At 42.2% G+C, this 17,077-nt stretch overlaps 1 protein-coding gene across 1 annotated transcript in view; it reads left to right on the plus strand.

The window, feature by feature from the left end:
• The window catches only part of LOC129406562 (leucine-rich repeat-containing protein 37A2-like), a 49,874-nt gene that overhangs the window by 12,844 nt on the left and 19,953 nt on the right, over window positions 1-17,077 (plus strand). The window contains exon 7 of the mRNA XM_055144727.1: window positions 1,351-1,431. Within this exon, the coding sequence (XP_055000702.1) occupies window positions 1,351-1,431 (81 nt within the window). The remainder of the gene's footprint in view (window positions 1-1,350; window positions 1,432-17,077) is intronic.

The following is a 17,077-nucleotide window of genomic DNA, read 5'->3' on the forward strand; positions in this document are numbered from 1 at the left end:
AATGCTAGACTCTAGCTTGGGAGACACATTTTAGCCCAGAAAGAGGCCAGTCGTGCAATGAAATCCAAAATTAAAACCTTATGTTTGAGTTACTAAACAGTTCCCCTAACATTGTCAACACAGCGAATTTTAAAAGCTGCAAAGATCTTCACTTAACTAAGTTTGAAAGATTTTTTTCCTTCTTACCCCTAGTAGCTTCAGCTACTAAAACTGTACAGCAAATCCTTTTTTGCCTGTAAGGATTAGTATGAGAATTACTAGTCAGAGCAATGTGAACAATAGAACCATGGCCCTCAACCTGAATGATTTTGTGCCCACATGACCCTTGATAGTGCCATGAGGTAGTTTTTATTGTTTTAATTGTCAGATCTATAATGATGCTGTTGGTACCTAGTGAGCAGAGGCCTCCAGATACACTGCTGAATAGCTACAATGCACTGGACAGCCCCCCCATAAGTATCCAGCCCCCATGTGGCAGTAGTGCTGAAGTCATGAATCCCTGTTCTAGAGAACTTCATTAGTGAAGTATTTGTTAAGCATTTGCTATTTTGTGTCATAAACATCAAAGAATAAACCTTAAAGGTCTTTCACAGTGATGTTTAGTGCATGAAATGTGGCTATGTGAATGAGAAGTAATGCCTCCTCCTTCTCCTTCTCCTTCTCCTTCTCCTTCTCCTTCTTCTCCTTCTCCTTCTCCTTCTCCTTCTCCTTCTCCATCTCCTCCTCCTCCTCCTCCTTCTCCTTCTGCATCTCCTTCTTCTCTCTCTCCTCCTCCTTCTGCTCCTCCTCCTTTTTCCTCTACCTCTCCCTCCTCCTCCTCTTCCTCTTTCTTCTTCCTTCTTTCTCTTGTTCTCCTCCTCCTTCTTCTTCCTCTTCTCCTCCTCATCTTCCTCCTCCTTCTCCTTTTGCATCTTCTCCTTCTGCATCTCCTTCTTCTCCTTCTCCTCCTCTTTCTTCTGCTCCTCCTCCTTTTTCCTCTTTCTCTTCTTCCTCCTCCTCCTCTTCCTCTTCTTCCTTCTTTCTTCTTGTTCCTCCTCCTCCTCCTTCTTCTCCTTCTCCCTCTTTTCCTCTTCCTCCTTCTCTTTCTGCATCTCCTCCTCCTCCTCCTTCGGCTCCTCCTTTATTTCCTCTTCCCCTTCCTCCTCCTCTTCCTCTTTCTTTTTCCTTATTTCTTCTTCTTCTTCTTCTTCCTCTTTCTCTTCCTTCTTCCTTCTTCGTCTTCTTCCTTCTTCCACCTTCCTTCTTTCTTCTTTCTTCCTTCTTCTTCCTTCTTCTTCTTCTTCCTTCTTCTTCTTTCTTCTTCTGCTGCTGCTTTTGTCTTCTTTTTTTCCTGTGTTTTTTCTTTGGTAGGAATCTTGGTTGCAATTTAATCACTGAACTGAGCTTTGGAACGTTTCAGTCCTGGCATGGAATGCAGTTTTTACACAAGATGTAAGTAAAAAAGCAGATAAATATACATAATAACACTGCATCAAAACATCATACAGTTATTATTAACTAACTGGTGCAAGGCCAGTGTGAACTCTATGTATTGAGATCCAATTCTTTTTGTTCAAACGAAGAAACTAAGGAACAAAGAGGCCAAGAGATTTGCATGATGCCTGGCATGCTTTGCTTTCTCTATTATTGATTATTGGCTCGAGCACTAACAGAAAGGTATCCATTAGCATTGTCTTGTGATTCCCACTGGTATGGCCCTGAACTGTGGATGAGGCTTTGAATTCCCAGTTTAATTCCAACTTTGGTTCCTGTTCATGCGCAAAGTTTCTAACCACTTAAATGTATGCAACAAAGAGCCGGGAAGAACTAAGTATAACAGTTTTTACTGGGAGTTGGCTGGGAAGGAGAGTTATGGATTCATTCCTAGCTGGGAGCTTCTTTTACATGGGGAAGCATAAGAGTTCCTGAACATCTATCTTAGCATATTTCCCTCCCTCATAATCTAGACCATTATTTTGAAGAAAAAAGTACATATGTATATATATATACATATATATATATACATACATATAGATACACACCTCTAAAGTGAATTCACTGTGGTCAGTATAAAGCTTTGAGCTGTGGTAAAAGGTGGTAAAAAGCTATGATAAAACATTCCATAGTCTTCACACCTGGCAGTGCTGGGGAGGGATCCAGGATCACTCCTGGCAAAACTGGCATCACACTGGCCAGCTGAGCTAGAAGGCAGCCATGGGAGGCACCTGGAGTTCTGTGGTGTGGTGGGATCAAACTCTGGGCTTATACATGGAAGACATGTGCTCCATCTCTGAAACTATCTCTGTGACCCCAAAAGTGTTTGTGTTACATCAGAGTGAGTGAAAAACATTCATCAAACATACATTGTTCTTGCCTAATTTCATTGTACTTACTTTTCTGATTACTCATGTGTAAGAAGCGTGTGGTTTTATACCACTTGGGTGAAAAGTTCCCTCTGATTTCTCTCTGATTTGATGTGACACAAGCAGATCAAAATTCATAGGCTTAAAGGAAATTCTGTACTCAAGCGGAAGGTCCTCCTTTCAGTCTGACTTTGAAAAAGAGTCTTCCCCTGCTTGTGTTTCAGAAATCCAGTTTTATACCTTTCCTGCAGATTAGATGAAGGAAGGGCAGGAAGGCAGCTCGGTGATTCTGCATGGGTATAAACCTGAGTCGATCATCCGGCAGACAGATTAGATGGGGCGGGTGAGGGGTTGGAGTGTGTCTGGGCCGGGGTCACAGTTCCTGCAGGTGCCCACCTGTAGCAGCTCCCCTTCACCTCCTTAATTTACTGACAATGGCAAAAAAGAACCCTGAAGTCCAGTTTAGTAAGGAGCAGGCTTAGAGATTATTGTCACCTCAGTGCCTCTAATGCCACATTTTTACTAAGCATTTTATTATATCAAGCACCGTAAGAACCTCAGTTTTGGTATAGTTTTGTAGGAGACAGCGGGGGCGGGGTGGAATGGCATCATACTTTATAAAAATTAAGACATTCAAGAACATTCACAGAGTGCCATTCCTTCTGAGTGTCAGGCCTATCTTTACAGAAGAATCGAGCAGGGTGTTTGTCACCAAGAACCTTGAACACTGGAAGAAAGAAGACATGCTGGTGGGAAAACATGAGAGCCCTACTGCTAGTCCAGACAGCAGGGTAACAAGATAGTGGGGCGACATGGAGATAATGGTGGGTGGTGTACTGAGAACAACTCATGAATGAGGTTGAGGAGACAGCTCAGAGAGCTGGAGCCTGAGCTTTGCATTGCCAGCAGTCACTCCCATTCACACCTCCAAATGTGGTCCCCAAACAATGAGAAGAAAACCCAACAAATTTATAATGGAGAAGGTGACGATTTATTTGAATTGCATATGTTGAAATTTTACTCTCAAATGAGAGAAAAAGGTAATGAAAGAATCATAGATACCTGGAAAGAAATGATCATCCCTGTCATGTGATTTAAATAGAACTAGCTCCTAAGAGTAATTCAGTCACCTCAACAGATTGTCATGGAGTCTGGGGAGATAGCGCACTCTTTAGGTGCTGGAGCCCCAGGGTTAAGCCCCTGCACGACATGGTTCCCCAGCACTCATGGAGTGCCCAAGTATGGCACTACCCACCCCAGCAACAAAAGTGTGGGAGCCCAAATGTGCTGGGGGATGGGCTCCTTTCTTTGGGGCCCAATCTTTCTAAATGACCTAGCTCATTCCTTTCAGGTACAAGTTGCCTGCGTGATCAAAACTCTGTGTCTGGAGCACAAGTACAGTGGGTGCATGACTTGTCTTGCACATGGCTGATCTGGGTTCAAGTCTCAGCACCCACATGCTCTCCCTGAGCACAACCAGGAGTAATCCCTGAGCACCCTGCTATGTGTGGCCGAAAAACAAGGGAAAATAATGTTACATCTCTTTCCAAAGGCAAGGGATGCTGGTCATTCAGTTAGCTCATTTTATTACCTATCTGACAAATGACTGGGTTGATTAGAGTCTGCGTTGATCATAATTTACTCCCTGCATTAAATATATCTGGGGAAAGGTCGAGGTGAGAGCCAGAAGAACTCAGTCAGCTGAGGGCATGCCAGGTGTAACCCAAACCTAAGCACAAACAAAACAAAAAGGCCCAGCTGAGGTGAATTGATAAGGAATTAAAGGAAGCTGAACTCCAAACCTTACTTGCAGGATCTCGGGGAAGATCCCAGCGATTTTTTATTCATGATTTTGCATTGCATTTATTTTGTTAAACAGGATTTTAATAAACTAGATGAAATTTAGGGTCCACAAAACCTTGATTCTTCCTGGGTTCCAGGTAATTATCACTCAGTGAGTTTTTTGAATGAAACATCTATAATATTAATAAACACTGAATGGCGAACACATTATCAGTTGAATGAGTAACAGGTCACCTACAATATGACATAATTATTTGCAAATGTAAATTAATAAATTTTCCATAAATTGCCAAAATATTAGTAAGGTGCCATTGTTTTTGTTTGTTTTTTTTTAGATGCCATTGTTTTTGAAAGGGAGCTAATCACATCTCTTACAGATGAAATCAGGAATGACATATGTTATGGAAATCCAACAGCGTTTGCTAATCCTAAACGTTTAGTATCTTTTTGTTTCCTTTTTGTTTTGGGGCCACACCGCCATGCTCAGGGGTTGTTCCTGGCTCTCCTCTCAGGAATTACATATGGGATGGGGGATCAAACACGGGTCAGCCGTGTGTAAGGCAAACACCCTACCTGCTGTACAATTGCTCCAGCCCCAAGCATCCTTTTTTTCCCTTCTGACTTTCAAGTGTTTCTTCGTTCACCTACACAGGTCTACACTGATGGCTTGTTTAAAAAATTCTTTTAGTCTTTTCATCAGTTCTAAGGTTACAAGTTCCATAATTGTAGCAACTGCAGACTTGACAAAGTAGAAAGGCGATGCCTTACTCAGAGCAGTGGACACTCTGGCTTGTTTGTGGAACATCAGTATTTTGCCAAGACATAAGTACTAAGAGGGAACAAAGGAAACCCAAACCTTGTTCCTACTGACCGCTTGACCCTACTGTGGAGATTGTCAGTGAGGTGGGGAGCTGCACTGTGAAGGCAGACGGAGCTGTGGTCACAGCGAAGCCCTCACGCTCTCCCAGCCACATAGCATAATGGCCTGTCTTTAGATGAGTGTCCACACGAGAGCTTACTCTAAGGCATTGTTATCACTTTGGGGTATGTACTGAAATCCTGGCAGCAGCTTCTTATCGTTCAAAAGCTTCTACCTTAAAGAGGAAGACTGCTGAGGACCTTGGAATGGTTTAGGGGTGACTGGATTCTTTGTAATAATTTGGGAAGTTGAGGAGTTGGTCACATTCAGCAACTACTCTGGTCTCCCAAGTGCGTCTTTTCCTTCCCATCTTTATAAGGGGATATTCTCTGTTTCAACTTAGTAGTGCTGCCAGAGCACTGTAGGGGTCACACCTGAGCACCACCCAGATTTGGTTCAGCTCCCTCATCCAATTATTCTATCTACCACAGAGAAGTGAGATCAACCTGTATGTATCCTCATCTGACTTCACTCAATATGATATCCTCCAGTTCCAACCAGGTTGCAGCAAATTACATGATTTCATCATTTCTTGCAGCTGCATAGTATTTCATTGCATATCTATTCCACATCTTCACAAAACAGTCACCTGTCGTTGGACACCTACGTTGATTCCGTATCTTAGCTATTACACTGAGTGCTGCGATGAATGTGTGTTCATGTGTCCTTTTGAATGTTTTTCTAACCTGGGGTAACATACTCGACAGTGTTTCCACAACCTTTTACTGGTGTTGCTTGCCAGGGATTGGGCCTCTTTTCTTGTGATGTTAACGTCCTCCTGAATGACTGCAGTGCAACTGGAAATCAGTTGCCGGGGATGAGGAATGGCAGAGCTGCAAGACAGACCCCAGAGCTGCCAGGAATCTCATTCAGCCAATGTGGTGACACAGGGGATCGAATTCGAGGCTGCATGCTTGCAGTGAGGGGGTCAAGCCGGAGTCCCCAGATAAGATCTATTTCAAAAGGTCATTGAAAGTAATATTGCCTGGGGCCAGAGAGATGGTACAGTTGGCAGGGCACTTGCCTTGCATATCACTGACCCATGTGTAATCCCCAGCACTGAATGTGCTCCCCAGAGCACCACCAGGGCTGACCCCTTTGTGCACAGCCAGGAGTCAGCCCTGAGCACAGCTGGGTGTGGCCGAGTAACCAAAAGAAAGGGAAGGGAAAGAGATCAGTCTTTTTTATTGTTTTTGGATTATACCCTGCAGTGCTCATGGGGTGCTGGTCTTTGAGGGGGTGTTGAGGGGGGCCATGTAGTGCCTTGAACCTGCCCCACCCCTCCCCTTCAGGCAAGGCATTTACCCCAGCCCTTCTTTCTTTGCTTGTTTGAACCCTATTTTTGTTTTTATTTAGTTATCTATCTATTTATTTATTTACTTTCTGGGTCATACCCAGGAGTGCTCAGAGGTTCCTCCAGGCTCTGCACTCAGGAATCACTCCTGGCGGTGCTGAGGAACCATATGGGATGCTGAGAATCGAACCTGGATTGGCTGCATGCAAGGCAAACCTGCTGTGCTGTTGTTCCAGCCCCTTCGTTTATTTTAAAATAGGATTCTCCAATAATGTCCAAAAGACCTAGGCACCAATTATGGTGGTGCTCACGGATCTGATGATACCAGGAGTCAAACTCAGCACCTCACAAATGCCAGACATCTGCTCTGCCACTTTGAGCGAACTCCTCAACTCAGTCATGGTCTCTAAGACTGATAGAAACTGTTGCTCCTTTATTTATGGGGCTGGGGATAGACCCTCAGACTTTATATCTGCAAGACAAGTGTTTTACTTCTGAGCCTTACTTCTTAGTTCTTTTGCCACAGTTTATTCCATAAAGCATAAAAATAAGTTCATGAATGTATAAGAGGCAATGGATGAACTAGGCATGCACATACATTTATCTATAAAATGCAGAATGAAGTCAGCCAGAGAAAGAACTGACATGCAGAGCAGGTGTTCAGGTGCCCTTTCCATTTTTTGACTGAATACTCACTTCTTTTGTATAGACATGTTTTCATTTTTTGTGGGCACATACCCAGGTATTAAATTGCTGAGTCTTTGGTAACTATGGCTAACTTTTTTGAGGAACCTTCAAGCTTTCCTGCAGTGCCTCTTTTTATATTTTCACCAGCAGTGCATAAAGATTTCAATTTCTCCATCACCCCGGTTGCACTTACTATCTGTTTTTAGCCATCTTACTGACACTTACTTACTATCTGTTTTTAGCCATCTTACTGACACTTACTTGGATATGTGTTTTGATAATGGCAAGATATTAACTATCTTCTATTTTAAAAAAAATTTTAGTGACTCACCGTGGGATATAGTTACAGACTTACAAACTTTTGTGCTTACGTTTCAGTCATACAATGATCGAGTAACCATCCCTTCACCAATGCCTATTCTCCACCACCGATGATCTCAGTATCTCTCCCACCACTCCCACCCCATCCCCATTACGCCGCCCCATCTCTGTGACAGGGCATTCCCTTTTGCTCTCTCTCTCCTTATGAGTGTTGTGACTCTCAATAGAGGTATTGAATTGCTATCATTTGGTTTGAGGTCTACTTTTAGCACGCATCTCCTATCCTGAGCGGGCCCTCCAAGCACCCCATAGTTGGTGTTCCCTTTTCTATCTGAGCTGCCTTTCCCCCCCTACATGTGAGGCCAGCTTCCAAGCCATGGAACAGTCCTCATGGTATTTATCTCTACTATTCTTGGGTGTAAGTCTCCCATTCTGTTTCTATATATTTCACAAATGAGTGCAATCTTTCTGTGTCTGTTCCTTTCTTTCTGACTCATTTCACTTAGCATGATGCTCTCCATGTAGATCCACATACATGCAAATTGTATGACTTTATCCTTTCTAACAGCTGCATACTATTCCATTGTGTAGATGTACAAAATTTTGTTAACCAGTCATCTGTTCTTGGGCACTTGGGTTTTTTCCAAATTCTGGCTATTGTAAACAGTGCTGCAATGAACATACAAGTGTAGATGTCATTTCTTCTATGCTTTTTGTATCTCCGTGATATATTCCCAGAAGTGGTATTGTTGGATCAAATGGGAGCTCAATTTCTACTTTTTGAGGATCATCCTTAGTGTTTTCCAAAAGGGTTGGGCCAGTCGGCATTCTCACCAGCAGTGAAGAAGAGTCCCTTTCTTGCCACACCTGCGCCAACACCGGTTGCTTTTGTTCTTTTGGACGTGGGCAAGTCTCTGTGGTGTGAGATGATATCTCATTGTTGTTTTAATCTGCATCTCCCTGATGATTAATAATAAAGAGCATTTTTTCATGTGCCCTTTGGCCCTTCGGATTTCTTCTTTGAGAAAGTTTCTGTTCATTTCTTCACCCCATTTTCTTATGGGGTTGGGTGTTTTCTTGTAGAGTCCAACAAGTACCTTGAATATCCTTGATATCAATTCCTTATCAGATGGGCATTGGGTGAATATCCTTTCTCACTCTGTAGATTGTCTTTGTATTCTGGTCACTGTATGTTTTGAGGTGTAGAAGCTTCTTAGTTTAAGATAGTTCCATTTGTTTATGTCCGTTTCCACTTGCTTGGTCAGTGGGGTGTCATCTTTGAAGATACCGTTAGCTACAATGTCATGGAGGGTTTTGCCAACCTTGTCTTCAATGTACCTAATGAATTCTGGTCTGATGTTGAGGTCTTTAATCCATTTTGATCTGACTTTTGTGGCTGGTGTTAGGTAGATGTCTGAGCCCAATGTTTTGCACATTGCTGTCCAGTTTTGCCAGCATTATTTGTTAAAGAGGCTTTCCTTGCTCCACTTCACATTTCTTGTTCCCTTATTAAAGGTTAAATGATCGTATATTTGAGGGTGTGCATCAGGATATTTGACCCTATTCCATTGATCTGCAGCTCTGCCTTTGTTCCAGTACCATGCTGTTTTAGTTATAACTGCATTGTAGTAGAGTTTGAGGTTGGGGGAGGTGATGCCTCCCATCTTCTTTTTCCTAAGAATTACTGTAGCTATTTTAGGGGATTTATTGTTTCATATGAATTTCAGGAGTGTGTGTGATCCATTTCTTTGAAGAATTTCATAGGTATTCTTATGAGGATCTCATTGAATGTGTACAGGGCTTTGGGCGAGTATTCCCATTTTGACAATGTTAATTCTCCCAATCCATGAGCAGGGGATATGTGTCCATTTACTCGTGTCTTCTTTCATTTCATGAAGTAGCGTTTTGTAATTTTCTTTGTACAGGTCCCTTACCTCCTAAGTTAAGCTGATTCTGAGGTACTTGATTTTCTAAGGTATGACTGTAAACGGGATTGCTATTTTTATGCCACTTTCCTCTCTCTCATTGTTCGCATAGCCTGCAACTTTACTATACAAGTCAATAGTTTCTAGGAGTTTCTTGGTAGAGGCTTTAGGTTTCTCTAAATATAGTATCATATCATCTGCAAATAGTGAGAGCTTGATTTCTTCCTTTCCTATCTGGATGCCCTTAATATCTTTTTCTTGCCTAATCGCTATTGCAAGTACTTTCAGTACTATATTGAACAGAAATGTTGAGAGTGGGCATCCTTGTCTTGTCCCTGACCTTAGGGGGAAGGCTCTTAGCTTTTCCCCATTGAGGATAATGCTTGCCATTGGCTTGTGGTAGATAGCTTTGACTATATTGAGGAAGGTTTTTTAAAAACCCATTTTGGTGAGAGTTTTCATCATAAACGGGTGCTGGATCTTGTCATATGCTTTCTCTGCATCTATTGATATGCTCATATGGTTTTATCTTTTCTTTTGTTAATACGATGAATTATGTTGATTGATTGATGTGAATGAAGTCAATCACACACAGATGCGGAGAACTAAATCAAACACCTGGAAATTAAATAATTCAGTGTTGAACAACAAGTGGGTCAGGAAGGAAATCAAAGAAGAAATCAAAAGATAACTGGAAACAAATGATAATGAAGACACGAGTTACCAGAACCTATGGGATGCAGCGAAAGCCATATTAAGGGGAAAATTTATAGCGCTGTATGCATTTCTCAGGAAAGAAGAAAAGGCCTACATAAATAATTGACTTCACACCTCAAGATCTTAGAAAAGGACCAGTAAAAAGATCCCAAAACAGGCAGAAGGAAAAAAATAGCAAAACTTAGAGCAGAGGGGCTGGAGTGATAGCACAGCGGGTAGGGTGTTTGCCTTGCACGCGGCTGACCCAGGTCCTATTCCCAGCATCCCATATGGTCCCCTGAGCACCGCCAGGGGTGATTCCTGAGTGCAGAGCCAGGAGTAACCACTGTGCATTGCCAGGTGTGACCCAAAAAGCGAAAAAAAAAAAGTTAGAGCAGAAATTAACCACATGGAAACCCAAAAAACAATTCAAAAGATAATGAAACCAAGAGCTGGTTCTTTGAGAAAATAAAGAAGATTGACAAACCACTAGCAAGACTCACAAGAGAGAGAGAGAGAGAGAGAGAGAGAGAGAGAGAGAGAGACCCAAATAAACTGAATCAGAAATGAAAACGAGGATATCAAAACAGAAACCAAAGAAATTCAAGAGATCATCAGAGACTACTTTGAAAGGCTATATGCCATGAAATATGAGGACTTTGAAGAAATGAACAAATTCCTGAATTCCTGTATTCTCCCAAGACTGAACCAAGAAGATGTGGAATACCTGAATAGACCTATCACTATCAAGAAAATTGAAACTGTAATCAAAAGTCTTCCCCCAAACAAAAGTTCAGGTCCAGATGGATTCACTAGCAAATTATTTCAAACCTTTAAAGAGGGCCTACTGTCAGTTCTTTTCAAGATTTCCCAGGAAATTGGAGAAACAGACATTCTCCCAAACAGTTTCTATGAGACCCATATTTCCCTAATACCAAAAACAAAGATACCACAAAAAAAGAAAACTACAGGCCAATATCCCTGGTGAATATGGAGATACATTAACTATCTCCTCATGCTTATTATAGATATTTTAAAATCCTCTTTGGGAGCTGAGTGATAGTACAGCGGGTAGGGCGCTTGCCTTGCATGTGGACAATCTTTTTGTCCTCAGTACCACAGATGGTCCTTTAGCGCCTCCAGGAGAGACCCTTGAACAGAGCCTGGAATAAGCCCTGAACACTGCTGGATGTATCCATGAGCTCCAAAATAATAATAATAATAATGATGATGATGATGATGATGATGATGATGATGATAATGATGATGATGATAATATTAAAGCTGAGATTTGTACAAAGATGATACTAAAAACACAGCTCAGTTTGATGAATGCTATCAGTAATAGGGTTCTGGTCAGGATGCGTCTTTCCATTTATTTCCATCTTTAATGTCTCCCAGGTATTTTTAAATTTACGTGTGGTTTTGGGGGTTTGGGGACCACACCCAGCAGCACGCAGGGCCATTCCTGGCTCTCTGTACTCAGGAGTGTCCCTTGGTGGGAACCATCTGGGTGTGGGGGATTCAACCCTGGGTCAGTGGATGCAAGACAAGCACCTTAACCCCTGTATGCTCTCTCCAGTCCTTTATCCTTTAAAAAAATTATTTTTAATCCCTGTGAATTACAAAGTTACAAAGATATTTGTGATTGAGGTGCAGGCATACATTGTTCTAACACTAACCCCTTCACCAGAGTCCACTACTTTCCACCCGTCTCCCCGCCTCCCCCCTTCCCCCCCCCCCGCCCCCTTTGCCCCTGTAGCAGGCGCTTTGTCCAGCCATCTCATTGTCCTACTGTTCTCCCTAACTTATCTCCCACCCCCATCTCTGCCCCAGTGGCAAGTTTCCTACTGAAGACCAGTTCAGCTGTTTGTTTCTGTTGCCATTGGGCATTTGAGGTTCCCCTACAAAGTTTGAGAGAGATGGTTCTGAGTCTGTTCCTCTCCCTCTGACTGATTTCACTCAACACAATACTCTCCAGATCTATCCACATTGCAGCAAATTGCATGACTCTATCTCCTCTTATAACTGGGTAATATTCCATTATGTGTATATATACCATACTTTCTTTATCTAGTCATCTGTTTGTGGGAATTTGGGCTGTTGCCATATTTTGGCTGTTGTATATATTGCTGCAATGAACCTAGGAGTGCAGATGCCTTTTATGCACTGTGCTTTTGGGCCCTTAGGATATATTCACAAGAGTGGAATTTCTGGATCATATGGAAGTTTAATTCCTAGTTTTTTTGAGGAATGTCCATATTGTCTTCCTAAAAGGTTGGATCAGTTAGCATTCTCACCAGCAGTGAATGAGAGGCCCTGTTCCCCCAAATCCTTGTCAACACTAGTTCTTGTTGTTCTTTTTGATGAGTACCAGTCTCTGTTGCATGTGGCCGACCTGGCTTTGATTTCTCCACCTCTCTCGTAGAGCCTGGCAAGCTACCGAGAATATCTCACCCGCACGGCAGAGCCTGGCAAGCTATCCGTAACATATTCGATATGCCAAAAACAGTAACAAGTCTCACAATGGAGACATTACTGGTGCCTGCTTGAGCAAATCGATGAGCAAGGGGATGACAGTGATACAGTGATACCAGTCTCTGTGGTATTAGATGATAACTCACTGTTGTTTTGATCTTCATTTCTCTGATGATTAGTGATATAAAACATTTTTTGCCATATGCATTTTGGTCATTTGTATCTCCTTTGGGCTTGGAGTTGGGCCATATTAGGTGATGTTTGGGCTTATTCCCAGTTCTGCACTTAGTAATCACTCTTGATGCTGCTCGGGGGACCATATGGGATGCTGGGGATTGAACCCAGGTTTGCTGCATCCAAGCAAGCACCTTACCCACTATGCTGTCTCTAGGTCCTTGGCCATTTGTATTCTTCTTTGAAAAAGTTCCTGTTCATCTCTTCTCCTGTTTCTCATATTTTGTGTCATTATATATGAAACCTTTTAAATTTATTTTTTAATTATTTTGTTTATTGGGCCACACTTGGTGATACTCAGGACTTCCTCCTGGCTTTGCACTCAAGTGTTGAAGTGTTGGGGAGACCACATGGGATACCAGGGATCACACCCAGATCAGCTGTGTGCAAGGCAAACACCATACCCGCTGTACTATATCTCTGAGCCGTATATCTGAAACTTTAAAAAATTTAATCTTTAATTACTTCTAGCTAGTGTCTAGAAATATGACCAATTTAGGTATACTGCTCCTGTATCTTAAAACCTGGTGGAATTTGTTTATTAATGATAGTAGTCTTTTTTTCTATAGTCACATAGACGTTGTGTCTCATGGTCCAGTTCCCCAGCAATTTGTCAGAGCATTTTGAAGTCTCTCTGGATCTCTCATTCCTCAGCTTCACCTTTGAAGTCTTTTGGTTGGGCTGACTTTTGTGCCTTAGCTTTTATCCATTGCCTCTTAAAGAGCAGCCATGTTGAAATACTTACCTATGACTGTTTTCCAAAAATTCCCTGTAGGGAGAGGCTTTTAGCTATGTATAGCTTCTCCATCAGGAGGTGCTCAAGGGTTGCTCCTGGATCCTAAAACATGACTCACTCTGGCAGTGCTCACGGAACCAGCTATGGGATGAAATATTTTTAAAAATAGGCAAATGGAAAAATAGGGATGGAATCTGGCTTGGTTGTGTACAAGGCAAGTGCCTCAACACCTTGTAAAATAGTGCCTCAGTCCAAAGACAAGCCTTTCTCATGGAAATTCACCAGAGAAGTAAAATTCTGACAGTTCTTTGAGAATGCAGCTTTGAAGGGACCCCAGCTGCATTCTGCTCCCACTGATCCTGGGGGAAGTGGATGCTTTTTAAGCTCCCCTCAGAATGGAGAGTAAATGTCTGAAAAGTTAAAGCAATATCCATCTTACTATTCTTACAGGAATTTGTCTTTTTTCTCAACTGAATGTTCCTGGGTTTTTGGTATAAACCCACTTACTAAAATTCAAGAATTCTGAAAATACGATTCTATCAAATATTCCAGTTGTTAATTTTGTGAAAGAGGAAATGAAGTTTTAGATTCTATCCTTTTCACTGATTCACCAATAGCCCGGTTACAATTCTCTAAAGTCTTGATGACTATAGCTAATTAAATATTTACTCATGGAAGATCTTTAGAAGAAGGAAATAGAGAGTTTTTGTTTGGGAGTGCTACACCAGGTCATGCTTTGGGGGATACACCTCCCGTGCTCAGGGGTCGCCAATAGGTGGGGATCTGCGGCTCATGTAGTTCTGGGGATGGTACCTGGGCAAAACCTGCATGCAGCCATATAAGCTGTCTCTTCAGTCTCCAAATGTAATTGTTATATTCTCTCCAAGATGGGAAGATAAAGCACGTAAGGATTTTTGCTCTGTGCTCTGGGATCAATCCTGGCAGGGCTCAAGGGACCATATGGGGTGCTGGGAATAAAAATCTCCAGACGTGACTCCAGTCGCCAGCTAAAGTTTTCGGTATGGGCAGCTCCTCGCAGAATGTCTGCAGCCTAAGAACTAAGCCACGGCCCCATGTCCGCCCAGGAGGGGAAATGTATTTCTCTCGCCTCTTCCTTGCCGGGGGCGAAGGGCACGGTGACCAACATATTATGACGACCACAGATGGGGTTTACAAGCTTGCAATGATCCAATATCTGGAAGAAATCTCCCTGGACTTAGTTGCTAAAGTACAGCAATCCAAAACCACGCTGCCGCAGACCTCATATCTCTTCAAAACAGGTCTGTCTCTAGTGGGGTACTCCTAACAATAATAGTGAGGTTTGTGTTGAAATATTGAATGTAACCAAAGTAAATAGAAAGTAAAGTGAAATTTATATCAGTTTCAAGGTGGGGGGGTGAGGGGGGGCAGGATGGGAGGTGTACTATGTTGGTTTTTTTTTGTGGTGAGATATGGGCACTGGTGAAGGGATGGTTGTTTCAGCATTGTATAACTGAGACTTAAGCCTGAAAGCATTGTAATTTTCCACATGGTGATTCAATAAAATAAAATTCTTAAAGAAAAAAAAATTCCAGAGCAAACACTGCCCATTGTACAGTCACTTGGACTCCCAGGAAGGTGGTTTGAAAGGGTATTTCTGCATTGAGTGCCCTGAGAAAATTAAGCTTACACAATCTTTTAAACCCCTTCTCATCATTCAACAGGTTAAACAGGCTTTTGAGTCTGAACTGAATTTAAATCCCAGCTCTGCTTTTTACCAGTTTGATGGCTAGGACAAGTTATATATAACTGCTCTGTGGCTCAGTTCCCTCATTTGTAAAGCAGACTAACAATATCTATCAGTAAAGTTATTGTGACGATTAAATGTGAAGTGCTGATCACAGATACCAGGCATCTGGCAATAGATATTAGCTTTGTCTTTATATATATATGTGTATATATATACACATATATTCTAATATACATGTGTATATATATTAGGGTATGCTAATGTGTATATATATTAGGGTATGCCAATGCTAATGTTTCTTGAATAGAGTTTACTGAAAATTTCTTTGTTTTTTTCCCCTCCTGTGTATTTGTCTGCTTGTTTTAAAAAGTTTGCCTATTTTTAAAAAGAAAATTCATTCTAGCATCTTGGAACAAAATTTTTTGTCAAAAATGAACTGCTTCTGGGACTGAAGTGATAATATAGCAGGAAAGGTGCTTGCTTTGCAGGCGGCTGACCCAGGTTCATGCTTGGCATTCCATATGGTCCCCTAAGCACCATCAGGAGTAATCCCTGAGCATTCCTGGGTGTGGCCCACAAACCAAAGAAAGAAAAGGGAGAGGAACTGAGGGAGGGAGGGAAGGAACTGGTTCATTTTACCAATATATCCATAATGTTCGCACAGCAGAGCCTGGCAAGCTCCCCGTGACTTATTCAATATGCCAAAAACAGTAAAAACAAGTCTCACAATGGAGACGTTACTGGTGCCTGCTCGAGCACATCAGTGAACAATGGGACGACAGTGCTACAGTGCTATCCATAATGTTATTTCTGAAGTATCTAGTAACTACCCAATATTGTCAGACCAGTGACAGTCAAGGTGACCCTGGCATTCAAGAAGCTGAAAGTCCAGGAGACTGACAGGTGACCCAGTGATCACATACAGTGTGACAAAGGTCAGGGCACAAAGATCTCTGTGAGAATGACTGGCAAAAAGACTGCTTCCACCAGATCCTCTTAGAAAACCTCCCTAACCCAAGCGCCGCAATGCTCAAGGCTGCTCCCTACGTGCTCAGGCCGAACCTCACATACGAGCAAAAATATTCCTGGACTGTGCAGCGGCAAAAGTGGCAGCACAACACGTCATAAAACACTCCCTACCCATTCTCCATAATTACCACACCACATTTGATGGGGTTCAGTTTGTAGGCAATAAATCATAGAGGGAAATATATGTATATATGCATACATATATATTTTCAGGGGTGTAATGATAGCACAGTGGGTAGGGCATTTGCCTTGCATGCGGTCAACCCAGGTTCAATTCCTCCACCTCTCTAGAAGAGCCTGGCAAGCTACCGAGAGTATCTCACCCGCATGGCAAAGGCTGGCAAGCTACCCGTGGCGTATTTGATATGTCAAAAACCAGTAACAATAAGTCTCACAATGGAGGCGTTACTGGTGCCCGCTCGAGCAAATTGATGAGCAACAAGATGACAGTGATACAGTTATACATATTTTCAGATATGTATACCAAAGCTCACACCACCCAAACTTCAACAACTTGTTAGTGATATCCTATAGAATGTCTTTTTTTTTTTAATTTTTTATTGTGGAAAGTTACAAAGTTTTCAGGTTTAAATCTCAGTTATACAATGCTCGAATACCCATCCCTTCACCAGTGCTCATATTCCACCACCAAGAATCCCAGTATACCTCCACCCCGCCCCCTCACACCCCAAACCCCCCCACGCCCCTAGCCTCCCCACCCTAAGCCCCCCCCACCTGTGTAACTAATAAATTTCACTTTACTTTCAATATAGAATGTCTTAATGGTTCCTGCCAAAATAGAACAATCTTCACACTCTTTCTTATGTGACCACTTTTTTTGTAAGCCTGTTCAGCAGTTCTTCATAACAGACAATATGAAATAT

Source organism: Sorex araneus, chromosome 7, assembly GCF_027595985.1.
Source record: "Sorex araneus isolate mSorAra2 chromosome 7, mSorAra2.pri, whole genome shotgun sequence".
Taxonomy (NCBI): domain Eukaryota; kingdom Metazoa; phylum Chordata; class Mammalia; order Eulipotyphla; family Soricidae; genus Sorex; species Sorex araneus.